Source organism: Ambystoma mexicanum, chromosome 2p (assembly GCF_040938575.1).
Source record: "Ambystoma mexicanum isolate Mex_15411 chromosome 2p, UKY_AmexF1_1, whole genome shotgun sequence".
NCBI lineage: Eukaryota > Metazoa > Chordata > Amphibia > Caudata > Ambystomatidae > Ambystoma > Ambystoma mexicanum.
The window spans coordinates 545240401-545265751 of record NC_090923.1 but is presented as its reverse complement, the minus strand read 5'-3'; the positions used below and the strand labels follow the sequence as shown (position 1 = coordinate 545265751).

Below are 25351 nucleotides of genomic sequence, written 5' to 3'. Positions count from 1 at the left end.
TTGGTCTTTCGATCCTGGCAGTTGTTGGAGCCCCTCCAACCCCCTGGGAAAACACTAAATCTGTGGCAGCAGCTGCAAATTGTGGTCACCAGTATGCGAACGGCGGGGGTCGGGTGATTCGACTTTTCACAAGCATGGGGACTGGCATGGATTCACATGCTCATGAATATTCCCCGTCGTCAGGCTGGGAATCTTCGGTAAAAGAAAAAACAGTTTCACTTTAGTTTACAAACTGTCTTTCTCCTATAAACCATTCACGGAGTTCTGGGTCATGCTGCCCCCAGCCAATGACTGCCCTCTCCCTAAGCCCCTCCTCTGGTAACCATCTTCAGATTTTTACTGCACGTTCAAGTGTTGGGAGTCCTCGGGTTTTGCTCTTAGAGCTTTCTGCGTTTTTCGTGCTTTTTGGCTAGGATAACCCTATTTTTGTTCAATCAAGCCCGTGTGCTCTGTTGCTTCTTCATCCGATTAAGGGGGATCCGTTTGTCGGCATCTTTCATTGCCCCTCAAGGGCAGAATCGTCTTTCTTCTTGGAGGTTTCCAGAAGACCATCGGGCCTACACTGCACTCCGGATCATGTGGGAGAAGGGCGGCGCGTTCCTCTTCAAGCTCTGCACCGGCTGCAGTTTGCAGACTAGGCTCCAGTGTGTCTGTACAGGCAGGAAGTGGGGGAGGAGATTTTTCCTCCCCTGATCTTTGTCTGAATGAAACTAACTCCCACTGAAGTAACCGAAAAAAAACGACGAGAGATGCCTGCAGACCCTTTGAAACACCATGAAGCGATCACTGCTGTCCTGACCCCATTTTCTATGCGACAGAGGAACTCCGAAAGAGGACGACTTCTTCCCTTTGGCTGGTGAAACCAACCAGCCCTGAGACGGACTACAATCAGAACCATCTTCCGAGGTGCTGTGGCGTTCGAGAGCTACAAACCGCGAATACCCAGAGACCTCCGACCCAATCGTAGTGCATTGTCTTGCCAAGGCTGAGATCGGTCCAAGTCTTTGCTGAGCTACAGGTGAACCTCCAGAGACACAATCCACACATCCAAGCCCCCTCACCAGAGTGCAGGATTCCAGGAATCGAAGATTGACCAGTCAAATCGTGTACTTTGTTGATCTGCAGAAAACATGCCAAAACAGCAGACTGACCACAGAAGCTGATGAAATCCGTGACAGAGGTCCTCCCTCGAGACTGCTGCTGAGAGATCCCGCCCATTGTCCTGCCTTTCGTCACCGGACCAAGGAATATGGAGGTTTGGTCCAGCGCTGCCACATCAAGGAGAACCCAGCCACGAACATTTCTTCTAACCAAAGGACTTGGTGGAGAAAAGGTATAGCTTACAGTAATCTAATAAGTCGTTTCAGAGCCTTGAAAGGTACATAGGTGTCCAGGATGTCCGCTCTTACCGAAGCTGCTGCTTGTGTCCTTTTTGCGAGTCCTTTAACAGGGTCTCCACCGTGAGTTATTCTTCTTCTGGCTTTATCTAGAGACTGAAAGTATGCACAGGAATATTTCCTATTCTAATGTTTCATAAGACTTTGAGTCCTCTCCAAGTTGCCTCTTAGCTAGGGTTGCAAATTCGACTTTAAAAGCCTGTGTGTGCGAAGAAACTTCATCTAGGACCTTAAGCTCTACTATTGTTTGACTAACCACCTGTTTTCCTTCCAAAACAACGGTATCTGATGTGGTTTTGCTAACTAAATACAATTACTGTATATCTTTGTGGGGGCGGGAGTAGGGGTGTCACGGTATTAGTTTTATGACGCAACGATAACCTTCTAATGACGGTATATCATGGTTATCACGGAATAGCAGGTGGAGTTAACTAATCTTAACAAATATTTTCTAAAAGGTCATAAATTGACAGATGTGTCATCACAAACAAAACCAGGCACCCAGGGCCAGAATTGGGCTTTTCAACATACTTTCCACTGAAATGCCTTGCTTCCACCAAACACAAACACACGCGTGGAGAGGAGGGGGTGGGGTGGAGGCCTGCTGCAACTGGCAAAGCAAACTGAATAGCTTTACTTAAGTGGTCATTTAGGCTTTTTGCTCCCCCGCTGGCTACTGGTGAAGATGAACATGTTGCCATCCTGATAACCTGCATGCCACATTTCAATGGAGGCTGATGGTAGTATACGCTTGTGTTCTCCCTCTCTCCCTCTCTCCCTCTCTCCCTCTCTCCCTCTCTCCCTCTCTCCCTCTCTCCCTCTCTCCCTCTCTCCCTCTCTCCCTCTCTCTCTGTCTCTCTCTCGGGCCAAAAGGTGTTCAGTAATCACTGACATGTTACCCTTTGGTATGGCAGCAGGGAATACCCACAGAGATGAGTGAATTTCGCAGTGTGACTTATTATATGTAAATTCAATGATAGAACCAGGGAAATCCCCCATTGTCACATGTTTAGAGAACATTATCCATTATAAATATATAAACCCCAAAGCCGCCACCCCAAAGTAAACCCTTTTCCTTCTTGGCACTGTATCTATTTTTCCTATTGCTAACATATTGATTTTGTGTAAGGCACGTGTGGTTTATGGAATGGCATTAAAAACTGCTCCAACTGAAACTACTTGGCAGACGGCACATCCAACCGTGCAAAACCAAGACTGCGCAGCAATTGCTTATTGCAGCCTTTCCAAATCAGATTGAAAAGCACACTGAACGGTATAACTGTATAAACAATGTGACGGTTATTATTGTTCAATTAAGTGGTTCACGGTATCTTTAACAGTATACCGTTACATCCCTAGGCGGGAGTGTGCGTTATTACCGATACTACGGTGGAATGGTCATTGGTGTCAAAAGCTGTAACAATTGTAACCGCAAGCAACTACAAACTAAGTAGTGGCCTTTAAAAAGTATCTACAAGTAATCTTAGGCGTTTTGGTTTAATGTGCTAAGTATTTTAAAACATCTCTTGTGTAAATATAATATGTTTTATCTACAATTATTGTGTGTTTCTTGCATTACTAATTGGGTTCAGTGTACTTAACTTCAACTCACATCTTCCTCTTATGGTACGCCCGACTGCTCTGTCGCTCTACCAAGGTTCCATGAGTAGTTAAGACTGATACTAAAAGTATTATGAAGTCTTACCTCAAGTGGACTTTAGGAAACCTCCCCTAACAGTCAGGCACTCGTTGGCTGATGGAAGTTTTCAGCATGGAGAACACTTTTTTAAAGTCGATTTTCACTATAATGTAGTTTCAAAAACATTCTGTTTCATGAGGAAAATGCTTCTGTAGTACTACATGTCGCATAAGCTCACACAATGGATGGACAGACCTTTGTAAATGCCTCCAATCTAAGTGCATACGAGTTTGCTTGATTTTCACAACATGCAATGGTTTTACAAACATGACACTCTTAAACAAGTGTGTTGAAGGCTGAAGAGGACATATTGAAGACCCAAGACTTGCCTTTAGTCTTACCCCTTTGCCTCTGAGGCTTTTGCCTATCTTTGGACAATATCCGCTTTCTTTTGCATATACATCAACATTCTCTAATCTTTTTCTGCGTCTGTTAATTGAACCACCCACTGTTGAGAGGGCAAACACTAACCTGCGTTTTGCCTTCATGGCCTTCCCCATTTGCCACATGAACACACTCTGCTGCCTTAGCAAAACGTAAGGATGACAGTCGGTTGTTGCGTGGGCATAAAGAGGCTATACATTTTTAGGTTTAAGTTTTAGAACACTGGTTTGGAAACCCCAACTCTCGGCATTAACTGTGTGTTTCTGTGTCCCTTGAATAGGAAGACCTCAGCCTGGCGGGGTACAAGAGGCATGTGTCATCCTGCTCTGCACCTGCGCCCCTAACCGCAGCAGAGAGGGAGCTGCAAGAAATAAAGATCAGTGAGGTAAGGATGATTTTTCAGCAACATAACAAAGCGTCATTGTAACTTGTTTTGTATTTAGGGAGCTCAACAGGCAAACTCTTTTGCTACTACCTGGTAATTTCCTTGATACTGTGTGTTGTCTTCCCTTCTATGTTCGTTGGTTTGGACATTAAGTGCGTTTATTACTATAATGCTGATTTTGCACCTGGGTTGTGGTAAGGCAGCTACTTTCTTTTGTGCTCCTCCTGCCTCAGTGCTGGTCTTTTCAGGCACACCCCACTCCCTCGAATTCTCTCCCCTTCGTTTGTCAGGGCTCATCAAGAAGACCATACATTGCTACTCTTCTGAATGTGAAGAGACTAGGCAAGTGCACCACTTTTATATTTATAAAATGTTTGAACCCCTCTTAACCCGAAGGTAGTGGAGTGCTGTACATATGTTGCAGATACAGAGCTTGGACTTAGCTACCACAACATTCAAACAATCAAAACAATAATATAACCATTGTGAGCGATAATCGCCAGATACCATAAAAGCGATAGCTGTTAAACCCAATCTCCAGGTTATGAACCTTGGAGATTCCCTGCACTTCAGTACCTGTGACGTCTGATTACTTTCATTCACCAGGAAGAAAATGTGGTACTAACTGGAACAACTGTTCCCGCCATACACGACTAAGTGAACAGACTCTACCTCCATCAACCAAAACACCATATTGACTTCCTCCCAAGTTGTGCAGAACATCATTCCTAGTTTGGCAGTGGGAAAAACCGTGAAGGGCGCTCCCCTGTGACTTTCATTTTTAATTATTTTGCCAAGTGAGTTCACGTTCCTTTAAAAAAACACACCCACGTAGCCGACTCGCCCCCACACATTCTCTGTGTGCTAGAGAGCCTACTTTTAAAATACCACCATTTGGACCATTCTCACATTTCCTCTTCGTGAAATTCTTCAGACCCTCCTAGGTGGTCACAATGCTGCCAATGAGCTGGCATCCATAATTACATTGTGCTTTTTTAGTCTACAAGGGAGTCTCCGTCTTACCTTGCCCTGTGGCTTTCTGAGTCTTTTGCTGATAATAGCATTTCTCTGTTAAAAATCAGTAAATTTAGCTCGGATTTCATTTGTTATTACAGGGCAGAGTTGCTCGGGTAAGTTCTTTGATTTTCTTGCTTTGCTGTGATGATTGGTTTATGTGACATCTTACTTAGAAACTTTAATTTAAGGATGCCACATTAGTTTCCTGCCTGCTTCTGACCCTTGAAGCCCCACAAGACTTGGATGTCTATGTAATCTGCTGTTCTGAATGAGGATGTAGAATTTGTGACTTGCACTTTAAGAATCCCTTGTGCTCTTTGAAAAAAATGTTTATTTCATAGCATCTATAACTTATTTGCAGTGCCATGAGCAGGCCAGAATCATTGTAACAGGCTTTTGCAAACTATGATGTGTTCATGGGTGCCTAGAAACCACAAAGTATGGGTAAGACTATAAATAAATCTTTAGTTATGAACAATACTCTAGCTTCTGGCTATCTAGGTTTATTTTCGATTACCAATGGCACCAAAGGTGTGCTACAAAACCTGTTGCTTTGAAGCTGACTCGATAGACAAGGGTCATCTCTACTAGACCACAAGAAAACAAGATATTCCTTAAACTACAGGTGCATTGTATGAAGTAAGCATTTCTTGTATATAAAAAACCTACAAGTCTGATGGGTGTGCCTCATATTCTGTAAATAGCATGCTGTGTGATATTGTACTTGGACAAGACATGGTATGGTAAAGGACACTTAGTACCCATGTTTCCTCCTTCCCCTCTTCTCACCTATTTTGTGTTGCCTAAGACTGCAGTGGTTTGAACTTTCTTTGCAAGGAATATTGGTTGAGTGAATGAGAGTATGTATGTGTGTGTGTGTTGGAAACACAACAGAGTAGTTATTTTGTTTATGGATTTGTTTTTTGGCGATTGCTTGATTTTTGAGCTTAAGTGTTTTTTCTATTGAGGGTTTTGGCTGCAGTTAATCTGTGTAGCTTTTCTTGTAATTTGGTGTGTTTAAACTGTCGAGGTCTGCTAATGATTCTCTAATATCGAAGTTCTTTTAGTATGTTTGATTTTTGTGTAGGGCATTGGTGTGTGCTCTTAATGTTTCTATGATGGCTGAGGAATGTTGACTTTGTTTACGTTATGTAGCTGCTGCGGGAACCAAGAAGCAATGTTGGTATGTGTCCTTTGTGATGGGTTAGTTTAGTATTTGGAAAGTACTAATAGTTGTGAGGCAGGTACATTTGAGTGGGAAAATGTGGGTGTTAAAGTGGATTGTTGAACAGTTTGTGCCATGTTTGACGATTGTTTGGATCTAAGGCATTTTCGAAAAGTAGTGGGACCTTTTAGATAGGGCAATAAAAGCTATGTTTGCTGAAAGTGTTGGGGTGAATTATTCTTTTCTGTCCGAGACCTGAATGCCTGCATTTGAATCTGAATTATGGAGCATGTTCTTAAAATATTAATTATGTTCAGTGAGTTGCCTGCTTGTATTGGTTTAATATAGGTGTCCTTGGTGCGGATGCTTCGATGGCTTCGGCCAGGTCCATTTTTGGGATTGACCCGAGTTTTTCATTTTTTGATGTGGTGAAGAGCCATTCATTTTTCTCTGATTTTGGATCCAAGTATATCTGGTTTTGTCAGGGAAGCTTTTGATCATGACCTTTTCACATGGTGTTTCTGTTGAACTGGTTTGTAGTGTAGTTGCAATTTAATTCGATAGTTGCTTGTTATGCCGGTTACTTAGGTGAGATGTACATTTTTTTTGTTTTGTGATCATAACCTACTGATGAATAGTTTGGGTTTTTCTAGTCTTGACTCACGGATGAAAGGTTTATGCCTTTTGGGTTGGACTGTAATTTGACAATGCCATGTTTTCTTTTTCATTTGTTATTTAGAAGATGAATAACATTTGACGCATAAGCCATGTGTCAAGGGGTGTTAATTGAATACCACCAATAATCCAAGATAAACTAGTAACCTTCTGTGTAATATTTTCAGTCATTTCTTTGTGTTTGTTACATCAAAATGCGATCTTTGTTCTGTCTGGACTGGTAGATGTGGCATGCATCAGAATTCTGATAAGGCTGTCTATGTGATTATCTTAGCTGGTGCAGAAGACTCATGGATTTGATACCTCCTTTTTAACTTGATCCGACTGAATACAATTACATCAGGCAGATTGAGTGGTGGTGTTTGTTTCTAATCTGGTGCTGCAGGCTCGGTATTACGGTTTGTGGATGGCCGCCTGCAGAGGCTGTTTTCAATGTGTGTTGCGTTGAGTCCCACAGGTGTGGGTAAAGAAGCTAGGAGTTGTGTAATGGTTTGACTAGAGGGGCAGGTTTTTGGTGAATGTTCAATGGGATCCATTGTGCCTGGGCCTTAAATGGTGGTATTAGGAATGCTATTTTGCAGTGTATTTGTTCAATTAGAGTAGCAGTTGTGTATTGATGCTCACTTATCAGTCTTCTGCTTATCTGGCCCACTAGATCCAAAATTGTAATGCTAGTTTTGTTTTTGGTTCCGGGTGTAGTTTCCATCAACGGTACAAGTCCAAAAGATGACTTCCATTTTTAACGTGTACTTTGAGCCTGAGTCACAATGTTGTATCTTAATTTGTCCTCACCATTAGGAATCTAGGGAAACATTGTCTGGTGTTTTGCTGATTAACACCCATCTTGCTAAACCCCACCCTCCCTTCTCAGTGAATATATCACTCCCTGAAACCTTTGTCGATAGGGTGAGATTTATAACTGTTTTGTAAATAGTAGAGCAGAGTTCTCTGCTGTTAAAATTCCTCTGGTTAGTGGTGTTTGATTGAACTACTACTTTGAAACTTAATTCTGTAGCCTTCCATTTTGACATGGCGGCTTGTTCGCCCTAATAGTATCTCAGTTTTTCTCAGCTTTTTTGGCCTTTTCAGTAGGAAGCCGGTCAGTGGAAATGTGCCTGCTGTGAGTTTGCACACATTTATTAGCATTTGTGTTTCAACAGAACAAAGTTTGAAAGCACATTTTTTGCTTGAGGGATGTAAGTTCCATTATTAATGCTCAGTACTTCTCCTGCTTGGTCTTGTTTTTGAGTGACTGTGGCAGGTGTCTTCTCGTCTATGCTTTAAGCCTGGGTTCGGTGTTGGTTGGGGAATAAAAGCATTTTGATGCCCCTGCTTCGATACAGATGCGCTCAGCAAGGGAACCCATTAATCAAGAGAAAAGGTGATCTATATTAATGGTAATGATGGCTACTGTATATGTTGGTTGCAGTCATTCAAGCCTAGTGTAATAACGTGGGTTTTGTTGGCCTGGGTTAGTGATGCTTCGTTTTGAGTTGAGCCCAAATCCTTTATTTTGAGGTTGTTTGTGTTATTGATCCGGTGAGCTTGAGTTTGTGGTGGTGTCTGATATCTCTCCGGGGGTTCCAGCTCTTTCAATAGAGTGAGACTGTAGTAGGAGTTGGTTTTCTTTTCCCAGAGCTATTCAGATTTCCAGGTCATGGTACCGTCAGCCGATATTGGACACACCCAAAGCAACTGGCGTGTACGGCGGAATCCAATACTCAAGGTAAATTCGGGCACATTCTGCTAATTCATGTTAGATTGCTTCCCTATTTTCCGGCACATCACATCCAGATGATTTATATATATCGCTTCTCCAAAAGTTGCCACCTCTATCCCAAGGTCATTTGACTGTGCACAGTGGCATGCCACATAAACTTATAGACCTATGTAACATTACCCTCTCATTTCTGTTGCATGTTATTGCACTGTTCCATACCCAATGTTGTGGCACATCCAAATTATCCCACAATACTCTGTACCTAAAGTGCTTCACAGTATTTGGGATTAAATATCCAGATAATCTCACAGCACTGCCCAATGCTCAATGAGTAGTTTTTATAGTATGTCAATTTTTCATCTTTATTCCTGGGCAATGGCTTTCGAATTTGTCAGTCAGTGCATTATTTTGGGGGATTAAATGGGGTAGCTGTAATGCATTTGAATTATTTTTAAGGAATATATCACATAGAATTTCTAAGAGTATTATTGAACAGCAGTATTATTGAACAGCAATTTGAATAATCTGAAGGCTCAAATGAGCATGTTTTCTTTGTGAGGCGTTTAATTGCTTGGGGATAAGAAATCAAGATGCACACAATACGTGACAAGGTTTAGTGGTAGGCACATGAAGGAGCTGGGAACAGATGATAACTTGAGACTGGGTCAGTCTACATGGGCTAGAAACGTTTAGGTACAGGGCATGGGAAGAGTGAAAATATGTGAGTTTAAATGTGATTAAACCATATCTGATAAGTATTTGTTTGATACCAGGTGATGGAAAAGCATGAAGGGGATAGGGTGCTGCTTGTGGACAGAGGGGGAGTGTAAACGGCCGGTTGATGGAGGAACATTTAAGACAATGAAAGTGCGGGGCGAACACAATGTTTTTAATGCATTACAATTCGGCTGTTGAACTTAGTATATTTGAATATGGAGTTCATTGGACTGGTACTAAAGGTTAGACAAACGAGAGATAAGGTGTGATTTATAGGAAAATTGTGAGGTAATGAGTGAAACCTTTATAGATTAGTGAAAATTCACAATCTTGACGTTCTTATTTTATCATGCCTCCAGGAGCCAAGCAATGAGATGGACAGTCAAATGGTAGGATAATTTAGTACCTTCTCTTGAGTGTGTTGCCATCATATGTACTTCTAGAGACACTTGTCTTCTTAGGCTTTTTTCTTTGATGTTTAAATGTTATTGGCACTTGAGAGTTCCAACAAGAGAGATGTAATTCAGTGCGCCAGCATAGCATTGTAGCATTGCAATTCTTTGCACAGTAAAATTATTATGCTCCAACCATAAGGCGGTCAGGACTATACTGCACTGATGATCCCTAATAAGGGTGAAACCAGGTATGTAGTTGTCCTGGCAGCTTTGCAAATGTCTGTCTTGGGTTGATTAAGCTATGTATAAAGTAGTAGTGCCCTCTTGGACAAATACAAATTCCTGGAGAAAAAGGTTTGCATTTGAGCTCATTTGCATTTCCATATTGCCTTGCTATTGTGGCTCAGAACTGGAGGTTAAGTTCCAGCGATGGCTACTAGGTAACGTTGTGGAATGTGACTTGGCTCAAATGGACTATTTTCACATTTCAGGATGAACTTTTTATTTTCAAACCCACCAAACGGAATCCGTGGATGGCACTTGTCGGCTGTGCTGCAAGGAAGTGGAGACCAGTAGACCCATACTGACAGACTTCAAAATCCTAATTGATTACTATCGCAGAGGCTACAAAGATGCAATAACACATCTAGAGGATATCGCTAGTGTTCAAGTCTGGGCAACGCTTGTGGGTGCTAAATCTATTGTCCTCTCAGCCACAGCTTGGGCAATCTGGACAGAGGCACAAAAGAGATTGAGATTACATCTGAAGAGAAATTAACGTTATCATTAATTTACAGAGACATCGCGATTTTATGAATTATGAAAAACTGGTCCCGTAATTTGAATGCATGACTGTTCCTTTTCTTTTGATTTTATATTAACAATTTGATAAAAAGTGTAAATGTAACTATTGCACTTTAAATAAATCCTGTAAATTGTTTAAACCAAGACATTAAAAGACTGGTGTACAAAACGTTGGACAGCCCACGCCATGCAGGCCGAGGCTTCCATTGATATCCCAACGGGCGCCGAAGAGTCTGAGGAGGGACAAGGCAGCTACGGCGCACAGAGTGACGCCGAAGACGACATGGGTTCTTCAGAATCCCTAGTGCCAGTCCCCGTCTCCAATAAGCAGTCTGGCGTTGTTGTGATGGAGGCAACACGCAGCGACGAAGGCACACATTCACACAGCACTAAGCACACAACCCCAAGCCGTACGTCGCCTAAATCATCGGACAAACAAGGCCACACAGTGTCACAAGAAAGTGGTAAAACCCTTTCAGACTCGAAGCGTCCTTTATCCTCTGGGCCCTCGCCTATTTGATCGTGGAATGGCAAACACCAAAAACAAGCGCTGAGCAAGATGACTATTGACACTGTGCCTAAAAAGTATTTCATTTTGCATGCCGAAAAGCAAGCAGCGAAACATATATCTTCAATGCATGTCCGCGGTCTGTTGAAACTCAAAAAGATCTCTCTAAAACACGTTTCAAAAGCACTTTCTAAACCCATAGGTAGTCATAATAAATTAGCTACGGTTTTCGTGTCCACTGACAGCGCGTTGAAACTGACAAAATACACAGCTTCCATGTCTCCATTGTCGGGAGCTTTACATTCTCAAGGAAAGGATCCCTTGCTTTATTTTCAGTTTCATAATGTCCACAGTTCAAGCCAGTGGACTAGAGAGATGTTTCAAAGAACCATGAAAGGAATGTCATGCTTCGTTGATTTTATGAACAAACATCCTGACCAATTTTCAGACCCACAAGTGGGAGTTGGGGAGGAGGGTTAGAAGCAGGGGCTCCTCTTGCTAAGACCCTAAGGTTGCACTCTGTACACACACACCCTGACACAAACTGCCCCTCTTGATGATCAAAACATAAAGCGGATCCCTACATTGTTGATGACCAACAGCATGGTGATCAGTATACTCAGGATGACCAGTATACTCAGGATCAATACTATGACGATTGCTGATTCTCCTATACATGACCAGCTGCAATATAATGACTTGCTCATTAAAGCAGCAGAGTGTTTTAAAATTGAGGCACAAGAAGCCCCACAGACTTTGTTGATGATATTTTAGGAGACACAAGATCAGTAACCCAGTTTATAACATTATTGCAATCAGGTCAGAGACTCATTCATCCCTCTTTGCTAACTCCCTCCTTAACCAGAGCTGTAAACCCAAGAATCGAAAAAACGTTCAAACCTGCGCCTACAGATTCCCTCCTATATTAGGGGACAACTTAAGCCAGACTTCTTGGTTGTTACAACCACAAGGAAAAGAACAGGTACCCCATTAGCATCTGCAGAGGCACCTCCTGAAAAGGAAAACAAAAAGCTATATACCCTTGACAGAAGGGTTGCTACGTAGTTTACCAAACACGTATTGCAAATACTACCTTATTGGCTAACTGCCACCTATGGGATACTGTACCTCAACAACTAGATACAGTGCCTCAACCCTTAAAGTCCCAAATCCAGCAAAGTCTCTGAGGGCAAACAAGTTGCCAACTGCGTCCTTCACAACAATTTAGACACAGCAGATAATGCTGGCCATATTATTGCTGAAGGAACACGCTTAAAGCGCCACTCTTGTTTATGCCAGTCTGGTTTTAAGCTAGAGACACAAGCTACTTTATTAAACATCCAAATTGAACCTATTGTTCTCTTTGGCAAAGCTTTAGACGATGCTCTCAAAAGGACTAAAGAGTGGCACGAGACCCTAAAAACATGACAGCAGTTCTCAAACCTTAAATACAATGGTGGGTATTTATCACATACTGTTCCTTTCGCCGGTAGGGATTCCCACACGCATCACAGGCAGGATGAAATTGGGGACAGTCCTCTTCTTGGTTTGCCTCTCAAAGTTAATCCACCCCTTACTTGTCCAGTTTTTGAAGGGGTTGCAGACCAATTCAAGATAGAGCTGCCACTGCTAGAGGCACTGCAGCCTCTAAGCAATGACGTTCCTGTCCAAGTTCCCTCCCATATCTTCCCAGTTGGAGGCTGTATTCGCCCATGAATGGGAGGGAATCATATCGGATCAGTGGGTTCTATCAACCGTGGCAAAGGGTTACGCCATCCAGTTTCTAGAGAAACCCCGACATCCTCCACTAAGACACAGAAAGAGGTCTCCACACCATCAAGAAATCATGCAGGAAGAAAGAGTCTATACTACAAAAAGGCGCAATAGAGCTGGTTCTATCTCACAAAATAAACAAGGCTACCTACTCAGTTTTTTTTCTAGGGCCAAAAAAGGATTTAACTATGCACCCTGTTTTAGACCAGCGTCCAGCCCCAAACGTTTCATATGACAACACTTCAAGAAGTAATTCCCCTCGAAAAAACAAGGGGATTACATGTCAACATTGGAACGGTCAGTGGGACAATCTAGTGTTCGTTTCGCAGTGTTGGGCAAGAATTGATGTAGTAAACCTGTGGCAGACTACACAACCATTGGCCTCATGGTATTCAGTAACCCACCTTTTGGTATAGGCCTGTACTACACAAGTTGGTAGTGTGCCTGAGCAGTCAGGCTTATCTCAAGAGGGGTAAATGTGAGGTGTAGAGCTGTAGCAGTGAAATCCACAAATAAATGTATCCAAGTAACACTTGCACTCAAGGTTTCAGTTATAAATAGTTATTTATTTATTTTATTTTTTATTTATTTATTTGTATATGTTCAAAAAGCGAACTTTACAAAGACAAGTTGCTGCAAGAAAAGAAAGAAACAAAATCACTGCTACTACTCAGGGTGGGCCCCTCCGGCTGTTAGCAATTTCATGGTGTGTTCCAAAATTTTTGTGGTTGCTAGGAGCCACGATGTACGGTCTCCTCCCATCAGTCTTGGCCACCAGGTTTCTTCGTCCCACCCTCTGTCGTCCCCGATTAGATGTTTGAAGTAGGATGCTCTCAGAGTTACAGTTTTTGGACAGACCAGCAGCAGGTGTCTGATTGATTCAGTCTCCGCTGCGCACAGGCGGCATGTGCTTGAGTCCACTAGTCCTCTGATGTACCGGATTTCGTTGGTCTCTAGCAGATTCAATCTTATCCTCAGGAGCGCGTATCGAGCCCCCCTGCTGGGGAATTTTTGCAGGTAGTTCATCGGCTCGTTGAGTTTGTTGACACTTGGGGGAAGGTGAAGAAGAAGTTTGTTCTTAAATGCTGTTTCTTGGGTTTGAATCCAGTCTAGGTCTTTTAGTTTCTGATAGACTCTCGTGGGATTGGTGCTGAGATCGAAATCCGAACACTCCACCGACTCCAGTTGGGCCTTGTTGAAATCTTTCCAGTCTGTCAGCATCTTCACCTTACCAGAGTGGATTTCCTTGTTGAGGAGACCATAGATGTGATCGCTGTCGTCCGTTATACCTTTCCTGTATAGCCTGAGTGTGTTGATATTTACCGTTGTCTTTAAAGACAGGAGGCTCAGCTCGCGGCGAATTGCAGCGGTGGATGTAGATTTTGGCAGGCCAAACACCGACTTCCAAAACAGGCCTTCTAGATACTGCCAAGTTTTTGCTGGAATCGATGGCATGGCTTCAGCCCCATAGGTGATAGACGGCACAACTTTTTTCCTGTAAAATTCTAACACTGGGATACAGGAAAATTTTCCGAATTTGATGTCGATTGCCTTTCCTTGGGAAGCCAACTTCTTGGTTTTGTTGAGGAGGGATGCCTGCATAGAGGTCTCAAGTCTCGAGCTGTCAATTGGTACACCCAAGTATTTATATTCGGTAACCCTTTCGATCTCGTGTTCCTCTAGCCATGTGAATTTGTCAATGGTTTTTTTGTGCCCAGCTGCCATTATCAGAATTTTTGTTTTTTCTTTATTTATTCTTAAGTTGTTTTCCTGCATGTAAACGAGGAGATTGGAAAGCTGCCTCTGGAGGCCAATCTGTGTCTGATCCAGTAAGATGAGATCATCGGCGTACAAGAGATGGCTTATTTTGACCTCTGCAACTTGTAGAGGAAAGGTGCGTGTCAGGTCTTCTGATAACCCGAGGTCACCGATGTAGGCCAGAAACAGCGCTGGAGCCATGGGGCAGCCTTGTTTTACCCCCGGTCTGTCGAAATTTCTCCTGATAAGTTCCCCCTTTGTGACAGTCGGACCCTTAGGGTGGTATCCGAGTGTAGGGCTTTAATTGGCTGCAAAAGTTCCTGGGGGCAACTCCACCCTTCAAGTTTTTGCCATAGTCGGTTCCGGTCCACTAGATCGAAGGCCTGGGAGAGGTCGATGAAGGCAACGAAAATTCGAGGTTTCCCTTCCCAGACCTTACTTTTTAGGGTGCTGATGGTTAGAATGATAGCCGCCGTGCCCATCTTCTTTTTGAATCCAGTTTGAAACTTGTCATTACACGGGGCCAGCTCTGCCCAAGCTTGAAATCGTTTCAGGAGCAGGCTCCCATAGACTTTGCCAATACAATCTAGCAATGCGATGGGACGATAGTTTAGCGGGTCTGTGATGTCGCCTTTCTTATAAATCGGGACAATGATGGATTTGGTCCATGAAGGCGGCAGGGCTTTCTGCACCGCGCATTTTGTGAAGATCGACGCGATCATCGAAGCCCATTCAACTGGGTTTGCTTTCAAGTCTATGTTGGAGATGCCGTCCGGGCCCGCAGCTCTCGAGATCTTTAATTTTTTGATTTGGTCTCCAATTTCAGCTTGATCGTTCAGTTTTAGCCAGTCCGTGGCCAACTGATTGTCACCCACTGCGGCCTCTATTACTGGGGAAGTTGTTGCTGGTGCTTGGAAAACTGTGGCAAAGTGAGAGATCCATTTTTGCTGGGCTATGGCGTTGATTGTTAAATTGTTGAATGAAGGGGCCGAAGATTTTAACAATGACCAGAACTCCTTTGCCTTGTTTCCGCAGATGGCTTTTAACATGCATTCCGCATCCTGCTGATAAAGCTGGTGGCGGTGATTTTTTACCCTGTTTTTGTAGGATACTGTTGCCACCCTTAGTTGATCTTTGTTTTGGGGCTGGTTTCCCAGCTGTCTCTTCAACCTGCGAAGCTCAAGCCTTTTGGCCACAAGAGCAGCATCATAAGAGTGTTTAGGTTGAATGAGCGAGGAAGACTGCTGGTTGGTTTTCGACCTATATTGTACCAGTAGATGAACGTAATCCAGATTTTCGATGCTCTCGGTGTTCCCCTTGCGGACATATTTGGCCTGCAGGGCTGAAACTGCTTGTGCTGTCAAGTTCAATCGATTTCCGCGCTGGTTTGTTTCCACTGCCAGAACATACGGCGCGGGCTGTGAGAAGCGGGTAGCCAATGACATCGTAAGCTGATTGTGGTCGCTGGCTGTTGTTTTGCGTACTTCATAGGCTTTTACCTTCCCCACAAGTTGTCTTGATGTGTAAATGTAATCAATAGTGGCGTTAAGGAGACCCTGTTCCCAAGTTGGCAAACGATGTACATTCGGGAAGACCGAGTTCAAGTTTACCAGGTTTCTTGAGGACATTAGGGACGCCCAAAGGTGCCCTCTTTTTGCTGCTGGCGTCAGGTTTGAAACTTTACCCGGTTTTATGATTTCCTAACTGCATTTGACGTTTAGATCCCCACAGATTATGATGGCTAGGACCTGGTGCGTAGCTTGAATATCATCCACCAGGTTCTCCATCATCGTTAGGTAGGATTGTGGGTTTATAGCAGCCGGATTCCAGTACGTGTTCACAATCGCGATTTGCGAGGGTCTGGAATAGGAGTTTTCAACCCAATCAAGTAGAACTGCCAAGATCGAAAGGTTGGATAGAAGTGTGGCCTTGTGTTTTAGGCCAGTTCCCTGCCGATAGGCCGTTAAAAGGCCCGACGTCGGGCGACCCAGAAGCCCTTTAATAGCTGGGGCCAATATTATGTCATAGCCGTCCAGCGCAGGTGTTTGGACCAACCAAGTCTCTTGTAAACAGATGATATCGAATGATGCTAAATTTGCATCTCCCGTCGTTGTAAGGTTTAAGTGGCCGCGGGAAGTGGAGGGGTGTTATTTGGTGGTCGACCGTCGGACGATCTGGAAGCCCTTCCAGCCGACCTGCGGGTTGCTATTTATTCGTTTGGGACAACACCTTGGGAAGCCATGCCCACAACCCCTGTCGTTTGTCGCTTTGCTTTGCCTTGGAGGATCCCGCTTGTGGTGGTGTTCTCGTGTTTGTCCCGGTTCTCTGCACTGAATGCTGTATCAGGTCCCCTTCAGGTGATTTACAGTTTTTCCTGGGGGACCTAGCTGTCTGGCGATCAACCGTTTTGGTCAGCTTGAGCAACCTTGGTTTGTCCCGCCAGTGTTGCGCGGGAGTGTCTTGAGGCTTTGCGTTGAGGGTGTCCCCGGTTTGAACTTGTCTCGCGCTTCTTTTACGTTCTCGTCCCTTCTCCTTTCCGATGGTTTTTTCCTGTTGGACTGAGTTTTTCTCGCGGTGGTCCGACTCCCTTTGGTTTGAATTTGAGCTTTGGGGATTGATGATGTATCCTAGAGTGGCCAAATCCTCTTTTGCTCGCACTATTTCCCTTTTCACTCTCTCGGAAACAGTGTGGATATTCACTTTGGCTCTGTCATGTGAGTGGTAGGGATCCACTATCTTTAAATCGGGCGATTTTATGTCACAAAGTTTTGGGATCAGACTGAATAGTGGGAGCAGCCCTCTTCGGTTGAGAATTATGTCGTCCTTGTTGTCTTTGTGCTGTTTCAACTTAATTGGAGACACACTCGAAGGTTTGGTTTCCTTGCGGTAAGACTCTGTTCTTGAAGAATAATGGATCGACTGACACACCCCCCTTTGATCTTTTGAGGTAGATGATGAGGCATAGTGTTCCCCTTTCTTTACGGGGCGTTCTGACTGACGCCCCCCTGACGCGTGCTGGACCGGTGTTACACTGGGGGCCGCTTTGTTTCTACCTGCCGCGTCTCTCGCTCGGGGAGTGGCGAATGACACTGCTCTACGACCTGGCGGGCTGTTGGAGGGGCGTGTGCACCGTCGGAGTCGATTGTTCCTGCGGTCCTCCAGTGTCAGGAATGTATGCCCTTTGTCATCTTTGCTTGCGTCTTTGGTTGTTAAGATCTCCTGTAAGTTTCCCAGATCACCCAGGATTATCGGGTGGAATGGCTCCTGAGTCGCTGACCCCCCCTTCGATTGACCGAGCGGGTTGAAGGTCATCCAAATGTTGAGAGAGTTCCATTAGATCATTCTCTGCTAGGAAGTCTTCTGTGGAGCGCGAAGAAGAGACGGTTCCTTTTTGCTTTCCTGATGGCACAGCCACCGTAAGAGTTGGATTTCCGGATTTCGTGGGACTTTTATCAGCACATGTGGCTGGTTCCTTTGCTGGTGGAATTTTTTGAGTTACAGGTTTCCCTCCTTGGTTCTGTTTTTCTGCTCTTGCTGTCGAAAAGAGGGGATAGGAGCCATCCTCTAGCCTCGCAGATGGATTTCGGAGCTGGACCGTTTGCTGAGTGTCGTCCGTTGTAACGATGACCTTGTGATTGAGCAAGTTCCGAGGAGCCGGTTCCTCCGACTGACAGAGAGCGATGCTAGAGGATAGTAGACGTTGTTGTGGAGGCGGATTTGATGACTCAACTACGTTCACTGTTGGGGCTAATGTCAGACCAGGCGCAACTGTTGTGGTACCACGGTCCGCATTTAGCTTCAAGGATTTTAATTGCCCATCTAGGGCTGTGATGTAGCCTTCCAAGAAGGTCAATTTTGCAAGCATAGAGGCCTGGATCGAGGTGTGGTCCTTTAAGTTTTCATTGATGCCTTCATACAGTTTAGTGAAGGGATTTAGGGCGATTGTGACTGCTGACATTATGGACAGAAGGTCCCTTTTATTTTGGCCTGATGAGTCAATTGGAGAGCCCACTAACAGGGGGCGCTGTTTGGAGACTGGTGTTGAAGCGGAACTTTCGTTTAAGAGGCGTCTCACTACCGGTGTAGATGGTGGATCTGCAGGACCGCCACTGGTCCGGTCCAAGGATCGTGGTTTTGAAAGGTGCACCGGTGGCGCCCCTACTAGCCTTGGGCAGACCAGATGGTTGGCTTTCACTTGGTGGCGTTGTTCTTGAAGTGGAGTATCGGGCGGCTGACCCATGGGGCCGCCAACCGCCCCTTGGGCTCGGATCACCGTTTCCTGAATAAGCTGTGTCCCCTCCGTAGCTGGAAGTGTCGGGACGACTGTGATTTTCGGTGAATTTAGGTTCAATGATCCTTTCTCGCTACTCCGCGGGCTTGGGGGAAATTCTGCTGTCGGGATTCCTAAGGAAGCCGCCTTGTCCGGGACACAGTGCTCAATCGCTGGTCTAGAGAGCACTGGACCCTTTTCAGGGGCGGGCGCTGGGACCAGACGAGGTTTGCAAGCCGACTCTTGGGGGGGTTGGAGGAAGGGCCCGTGGAAGTAGGCTCGGGGCCAGGGCACCCGTTTCCAGGCTTGATGCGGGAGGGCCCGCAACTGGGCCCCCTCCAATTTTCCTTTGTTTATCCGGGGGTTGGCAAGATTTGATCGCTTCCAGGATTTCTTCATCTGTGAGGTCCTCTTGCCTGGATTTAGAGTCTGGGGCAAAGGCCTGGAAGAAGTCTGTTACAAGGCTTGCCATTGAGGGTTTTATTGACTTAGGGTTCCATGTTTTTTTTTCTGCTTGGCAGCCTGTATTGATTTTCGCGGCCTGAGGATTCAGGGCCGATTTCCTTTTTGGAGGCTCTTTTCTGATGCGTGATCTCAATTTTCTCGTGGCCAGAGACCCCCCATCCGTTCTGCCTCGTTTTTTTGCATTCGGTGCCCCACCTTCGTTTGCTAATGGAGGGTTGGTATTTTCTGGGCTGTTCGTGGGGAGGACAATAACATTGTTCTCTGGACCCCCACTGTCTGCCCGGGGGGCTGATGTAGGTAAGTTAAAGTGCACTTGTGCCTTGATTTGCAGTGTATGTTCATTCCTGAGTTGCGTCAGGCAAGCCTCTGGTCCCTGCCTCGAGAGCCCTTGGGCCCGACACACCTGGGGGTTGGATGATCCCACTGCCTCCTTGTTGGGGGGCGTGGCCACACTCGTTTCTGGGATTCCCTCCCGCATGACCTCTGCTGGGGGCAGGGGGGCGGGTCCTGGCTCCGCCCCCTGAATGGGCCGCGGCTGTTTCGGCTCGAGCGGCACCATTTGCCCAGCTGCCCCCAGCCGAATACGGGTGGTTGGTGTCGTGCTCTCCGTCTGGAATGGGCCGTCGCTGCTGGATCTCCGGCCGCTCGTTGGCAAGCACCCTCACCTGCACACGGGACTCGGTCCTCCCTCCGGAGGCCGCCGGGGCCCGGAGCTGTAGGGGGGGAGCCTGCAATTGCGAGGACACAGGCGGGCACGCTGAAGGATCCTGCGTTTGTATCCGCTGCGTGGAAACAGGTATGACCTGATGAGCTCCCTCCACTTCTGCCGTACTTGTTTGCCTTGGGCTGATTTGCGTAGCAGCGCTTTCCTCCGTAGAGTGTTGGAATATGTCTGTGCACCTTGGACAGGCGGGAGTTGTTTGTAAAGCCAGCACTTTGTTTGGTTTGTGCGACGGGATCAAATCAGGCGAGAGCTGACTTTTCACGCAGCGGTTTTGAGTTTTTATGGCGTTTCGTGCAAAAGCACTTCTGAGCAAGCGACTCTCGTCTGCTTCCCTGGGGTCCTGTTCGAGATCCTGTGGGAAACCAATGTCCGGCGATTGCGCCATTTCAGCCATGCACAGACTGCCAAAGACTGCACACTCGCAGCCACACTCCGCGGCCCGCTCCGCGGTATGGAGTGGGTCTTGTAGAACCACAGCAGTGGTAGCACCTCCCAGGAACAGTAGAGAGTGAAGAGTGACTGCCAAAGACTGCACACTCGCAGCCACACTCCACTTTATTTATTCAATATCAGTTTTTAAATGAGGATTCTTTAAAAAGGGCTATATATGTAATAATCAAATATACTTTAAAATACTTTCCCAGAATCAACTCAAAGCTAGTAGATACTCTTTAGAGATGCTTCTTACACACTTCCTACACCCTGAGGTGACTGCACTAACTAAGATAGTAATGGCATTTATATATCACTTGTACACTTTGTAGATTCTGAGGTTTGTAGAAAGGAAAGGGTAAGGGAAGGAAAAAGGCTAACAGGTTCTCAGAGCATGTGCGCACTTAAATCTTCCAATGAAGTCTAGATAAAAAACATTCCCAGCAATAATAGTTAAAAGCCAAGTTATCACTGTTAGGCAAAGTTTGTATGCAGTACCCTCTGGGAACACTACAAACAACTATGACTACAGGTATAGGCAACTCAACCTTTGGTATAAGCTTGTACTACAGTTTTGGTAGCGTGTTGAGCAGCCAAGCTTATCTCAAGAGGGGAAATGAGAGCTGTAGTGGAGTTACACAAAGATTCACAGTTACAGGTATTCAAATAAACTCTTACACAAACGATTCATAATTTATCAGTCATTTAGAAAACAATCATTACAAGGAGGCAATCATACAATAACACACAAATATACTTCAGTACTGTACACTCTAAGTTTCAAGACCCTTTGGGATGGCCCACAGACACAACCTACACCCACAGGTGACTTTAGTAACAAGGGTGCTGGGGACATTAATATCTTACTGTTGGCATTCAGAATACTTGTCAAAAGGAGTAAAAGGCAAAGGTTATCAGAACGTGAAAGACTACAGTTATTCTTACTCAGTGTAAATACTGAGTTGACCAGAAGAGTCAATTCAATTCAATAGGCTAGGCCAAAGCCAATGGGCTAAAGTCTTGGATAGGATACAGCGGTTCTGCTAAGTAAACGAAAAAGTCTCTGCACATGTTTTTAGAAGTAGTTTGTAAAAAGAATCATCATATGTAAGTTCTGTCTTGTTTTACAGTACCTTACAATGAAGCAAAAGATGCAGCTGATGACTTCTGTTACTGACAGTTCCCGCAGATCTCACTGTTCCTGGGCCTCAGTCGTGGGGACAAGAGGGAGGACGTCAGGGGACTCCTGCACTGGGACGGTCAAAAGCTCGCAAATGGCAACTGGCAAACTTCAATTTCAGTGGCTGTTTCGTGTTTCAGCTACCGCACTGGTAAAAACGCTGGTCCTGGCTGTCAAGGTGAACAGTCCTTGCTTCCGCTTGGCTGAGGGGGGTCAGGCTCGGTCAGTCCGACGTTGTGGGAGTCTGGAGGATCTTCCAAACGCTTTCAGCCAGCTTACAAGCAACGCACACAATCTGGTGTCCATCTGCCTGGCTCTACGGTTTCCTGCAGCACTCTGAGGAAATGCAAGCAGCTTCGAGTTGAGTATCCAGGTGGCTTACTTGGGAGTTGGTTGGTCCTACCAACTCAAAGGGAGAAGTCGTCCTTTGCAGGGCTTCTCTGTCGATGCAAACTTGGCGATTCGGACCTGCAGCAGAGCTTCACCGGGCAAACCAACAGTTCAGGAGTTGCAGCAGCCGTCCTCTTCAAGGTCTTCTTCGGTTCCTTCGTCCAGTGGTCTACTCTGCCTTCCAAGCCAAAAGACTCGTCTATTATTCAGTTCTCTCCCATTCATTCCAGCCCAGCTGCCACTCACCCAGCAAAGTGGCTGTCCTTGCTGGACAGTTAGCCAGCCAATCATCACAGAGTGCATTTGGGTTTCCTATGAGACTAAGCTCTTGGAGTTTCGGGCACCTCCCACACTTCCTGCCCACCCCAGACAATGGAGCCAGAGGCGGTTTCGCTCCTGAAGCCTGCCAAAGGCGAATGAACAAAGAGACCAAACCTGGTTTGGCGCGCAGAGAAAAACTCTAGAAGGACCTGGCATGGCAAAAAAAAAGAAGACAGGTAACCATTTTAGCAACGATGGCTGGGCGCCATCTTGTAAAACATGGCTCTCGCGATCTAACATTACCGGAGCTACGACTAGTTTGTGGTTGGGGTAAAATCATGGTAGTTCGTTGTAAAACCACTGCCACCGGCCATTCTGAGAGGAAAGAGTAACATTTGAATGCTACATGAGTATCTAGACACAGGGGATACTAAGTAACCCCTCCAGCACTCTATTGTAAGATAGGGTGTGCTGGGTCTAGGAATTTAAAAGACTAGTAAAGTCAATTTCACTTTACTTACTCTGGGATCAGTAGTTTATCCTAGAGAAGGTAGGTAAACCTATGGGAAAGCCTGAAAGGCTTCCCTATGTCACTGCACTGTGGGTGCTGTGCGACACAAATGAAAAAAGATGATGCCTATGTAGTTGGTTAGACTCCCTAACCAAAGGAAACAAAAAGGTAAAACACATATCAAAATACATGAGAGAGTGGGGAAAAAGGGTCATACTCTCTCGAGGTAAAAAAAAATAAAGTCCTCAAAATCCAGCAAAGTTGCTGGGGGTCTCTAAGGTAGAGGGAATTATCACATGTTTGAGAATTCTCCCTAACAATCACCTAAGAAGCCTAACAATCACCTAAGAAGGACAGTAAGTATCAGTCAAATGGACTAGAAGAGTCTGCAGGGAGGCAGGACAGCCAAAGTCAATTGGAGCACAGTCTATGGAGCTGAGTCACTTCTTAGATAGCAAAGGTCTTGCACAAAGTTAGAGACTTTCTTGAAGAAAAAACACTCTAGGGCCACAAGCTGTTACACTTGTGAAGGGTAGAGCTGAAATGAACTCTAGACAATGAAGCTACTGCAAGTCTCAACTGAGAAGAGCAAAGCTAAAGTACCCCAAGTTGGAACAGTACCTTTGGTTAGAAGAAGAGTGGTCCAGCTGGCTTCTGTCTGGTTGCAGCAACGCAGATCCTGGGTACCTGGGCCGCAGTTGTGGGGAGAAGAGGGAGGATGTCTGGAGGACTCATGCAGCAGCAATTCAGAGGCCGGCAGCAGCTACGGGCTCTTTTCAGGTCAGCAGCACTTTGCGTTTTCAGCGCTCGGTAAATAGCGCCAGTATGGATCTTGGATACCGGTTGGGCTTTCTTCAATCCTTGAGACCTGCACTCTGGCGAGGGGACTCAAGCTCTGGTCGTCCTGCTTCTGGAGGGCCCTGGGGAGACTCCTGAAACTTCTGGCCGGATCACAGACGTTGCACTTGACTATGGATTTCTCAACCCCTGGCACTCGGTTACAGCAGCAGAAAAAAAGTACAGCCAGTTGGGGAAGATGGTCCAGTGGAGTTTGTCTTGGGGTTAGTTGGTCCCACTAACCCAAGGGAAGAAGTCGTCCCTTCCGGAGCTTCTCTTGTCGATCAGAAAAAGGAGTTTTCAGCACAGCAGCAGGGCTTCACCGTGCAATTCAAAGGTCCAGGATGATGCAGCAAGCTTCGTTCACGGTTTCTTCATCAGGTTGTTCTTCCCAGTGGTCGACTCTGTCCTCAGTCCCTAAACCCTCTCCTTTTAATCAGGTTTCTCCCATTCATGCACAGCCTGGCTGTCACTCAAACAGCAGGGTGTACTGTCCTAAAAGGACGGCCAGTCAGCCAATCAGGACTGGGTGCATTCAGGCATTCCTAAAGACAAAGGACAGGGGAGTTTCGGAGCCTCCCTAACTTCTTGCCCTTCCAGATACACTGGAGCCAGAGGTGGGTTTCAGTACTGAAGCCCGCCAAAGGCAAAACGAACAAAGGGCTCAAACCTGCCTTGTCACGCAGAGTTAAACCCAAGAAAGACCTCTCAAACAGAACATGGCGAGAAAAAAGACTGAGGCCACTTTGACAAAATGGTCACCCAGGGGTGGTATACTGCAGCTGAGGATTCAGCCTGTGGTAGAAAAGCACAATGGTAGGAACATTAAACCATTTAAAGTAGTCAGGGTAACATACAAAATGTTACATGAGTAGGTAGGAAAAGGGGCTACTAAGTAACCCCCTAGCACTCCACATAAGATGGTGTGTGCTGGACCTACAAAGAGAAAAGGCAAGTAACGTAAATTTCTTGTGTGAACTACTGTTTCCAAGAATAGTAAAGTGAAAAGATATTTAAACCTTATGAGAAATCTAAAGGATTTATCTGTGACACTGCACTGAAGGTGCTGTGTCGCCATACAAAAAGTAGATGCTTATGGAGTTTGTCAGACTCCAAAAGCAAAGGAAACACATAATCCAAATCAGGTTAAAATACATGAGAGAGTGAGAAAAAGGGCCCACTCACTCCACGGTTAAAATTAAAAAGTCCTAAAGTCCAGCAAAAGAGCTGGAGGTCTCTAACATGGGAGGAATTTAGCACTGAAATGAAAATTCTCCCTAACATGCAGCCCTTAGTACAGGCTCTTCACTGGTGGTCCAGAGACAATATGTTAAAAGGGAATCCCTGTTGCAACCCTCCAGTGGAGGACCCTTTCACAACAGATGCCTCACTCTCAGGATGCGGAACAAGCACATTACCTTCATCACACTTTGCATGGCGTGTGGACACAAACAGCAGCAAAGAATCTCATCAACCTACTAAAATTGCTAGCAGTCCGCAAGGCCCTACAAGCTTTTGAACATCACTTGGCAGGTCAAACAGTTCTAGTCCCCACAGACAGTACCACCTCCATGTTCTACCTCAACAAGGAGGGGTGGGATACACTCTGTCTGTCCAGGTTAGCCCAAAAGATTTGGAAATGGTCTCTCCAACGCAACATTTTATTAAGATCTCAACACGTTCCAGGGCAACACAATTCACTAGCAGACAACTTATGCAAAAATCTGTAGCTTCCCGCACAAGTGTCAAATTCATGCAGATATTTTACACAATGTCTTTGCCCAATGGGGGCAACCAGACCTATATCTGTTTGCAACTCAGCGAAACGCACAATGCCCAGACTTTGCATCCAGGTTTCCACAAAGTCCAAGGGAAACACCCTGT

General features: G+C 45.4%; 1 protein-coding gene across 6 annotated transcripts in view; it reads left to right on the top strand.

The window, feature by feature from the left end:
* TWF2 (twinfilin actin binding protein 2) overlaps window positions 1-25351 on the top strand; it is a 471759-nt gene that overhangs the window by 214464 nt on the left and 231944 nt on the right. For 3 of the 6 annotated variants that reach the window (XM_069643994.1, XM_069643996.1, XM_069643997.1), the window contains 2 exons: window positions 3761-3865; window positions 9519-9548. In XM_069643994.1, coding sequence (XP_069500095.1) covers window positions 3761-3865; window positions 9519-9548 — 135 coding nt within the window. The remainder of the gene's footprint in view (window positions 1-3760; window positions 3866-9518; window positions 9549-25351) is intronic. The other 3 variants (XM_069643998.1, XM_069643995.1, XM_069643999.1) reach the window with 1 other exon arrangement.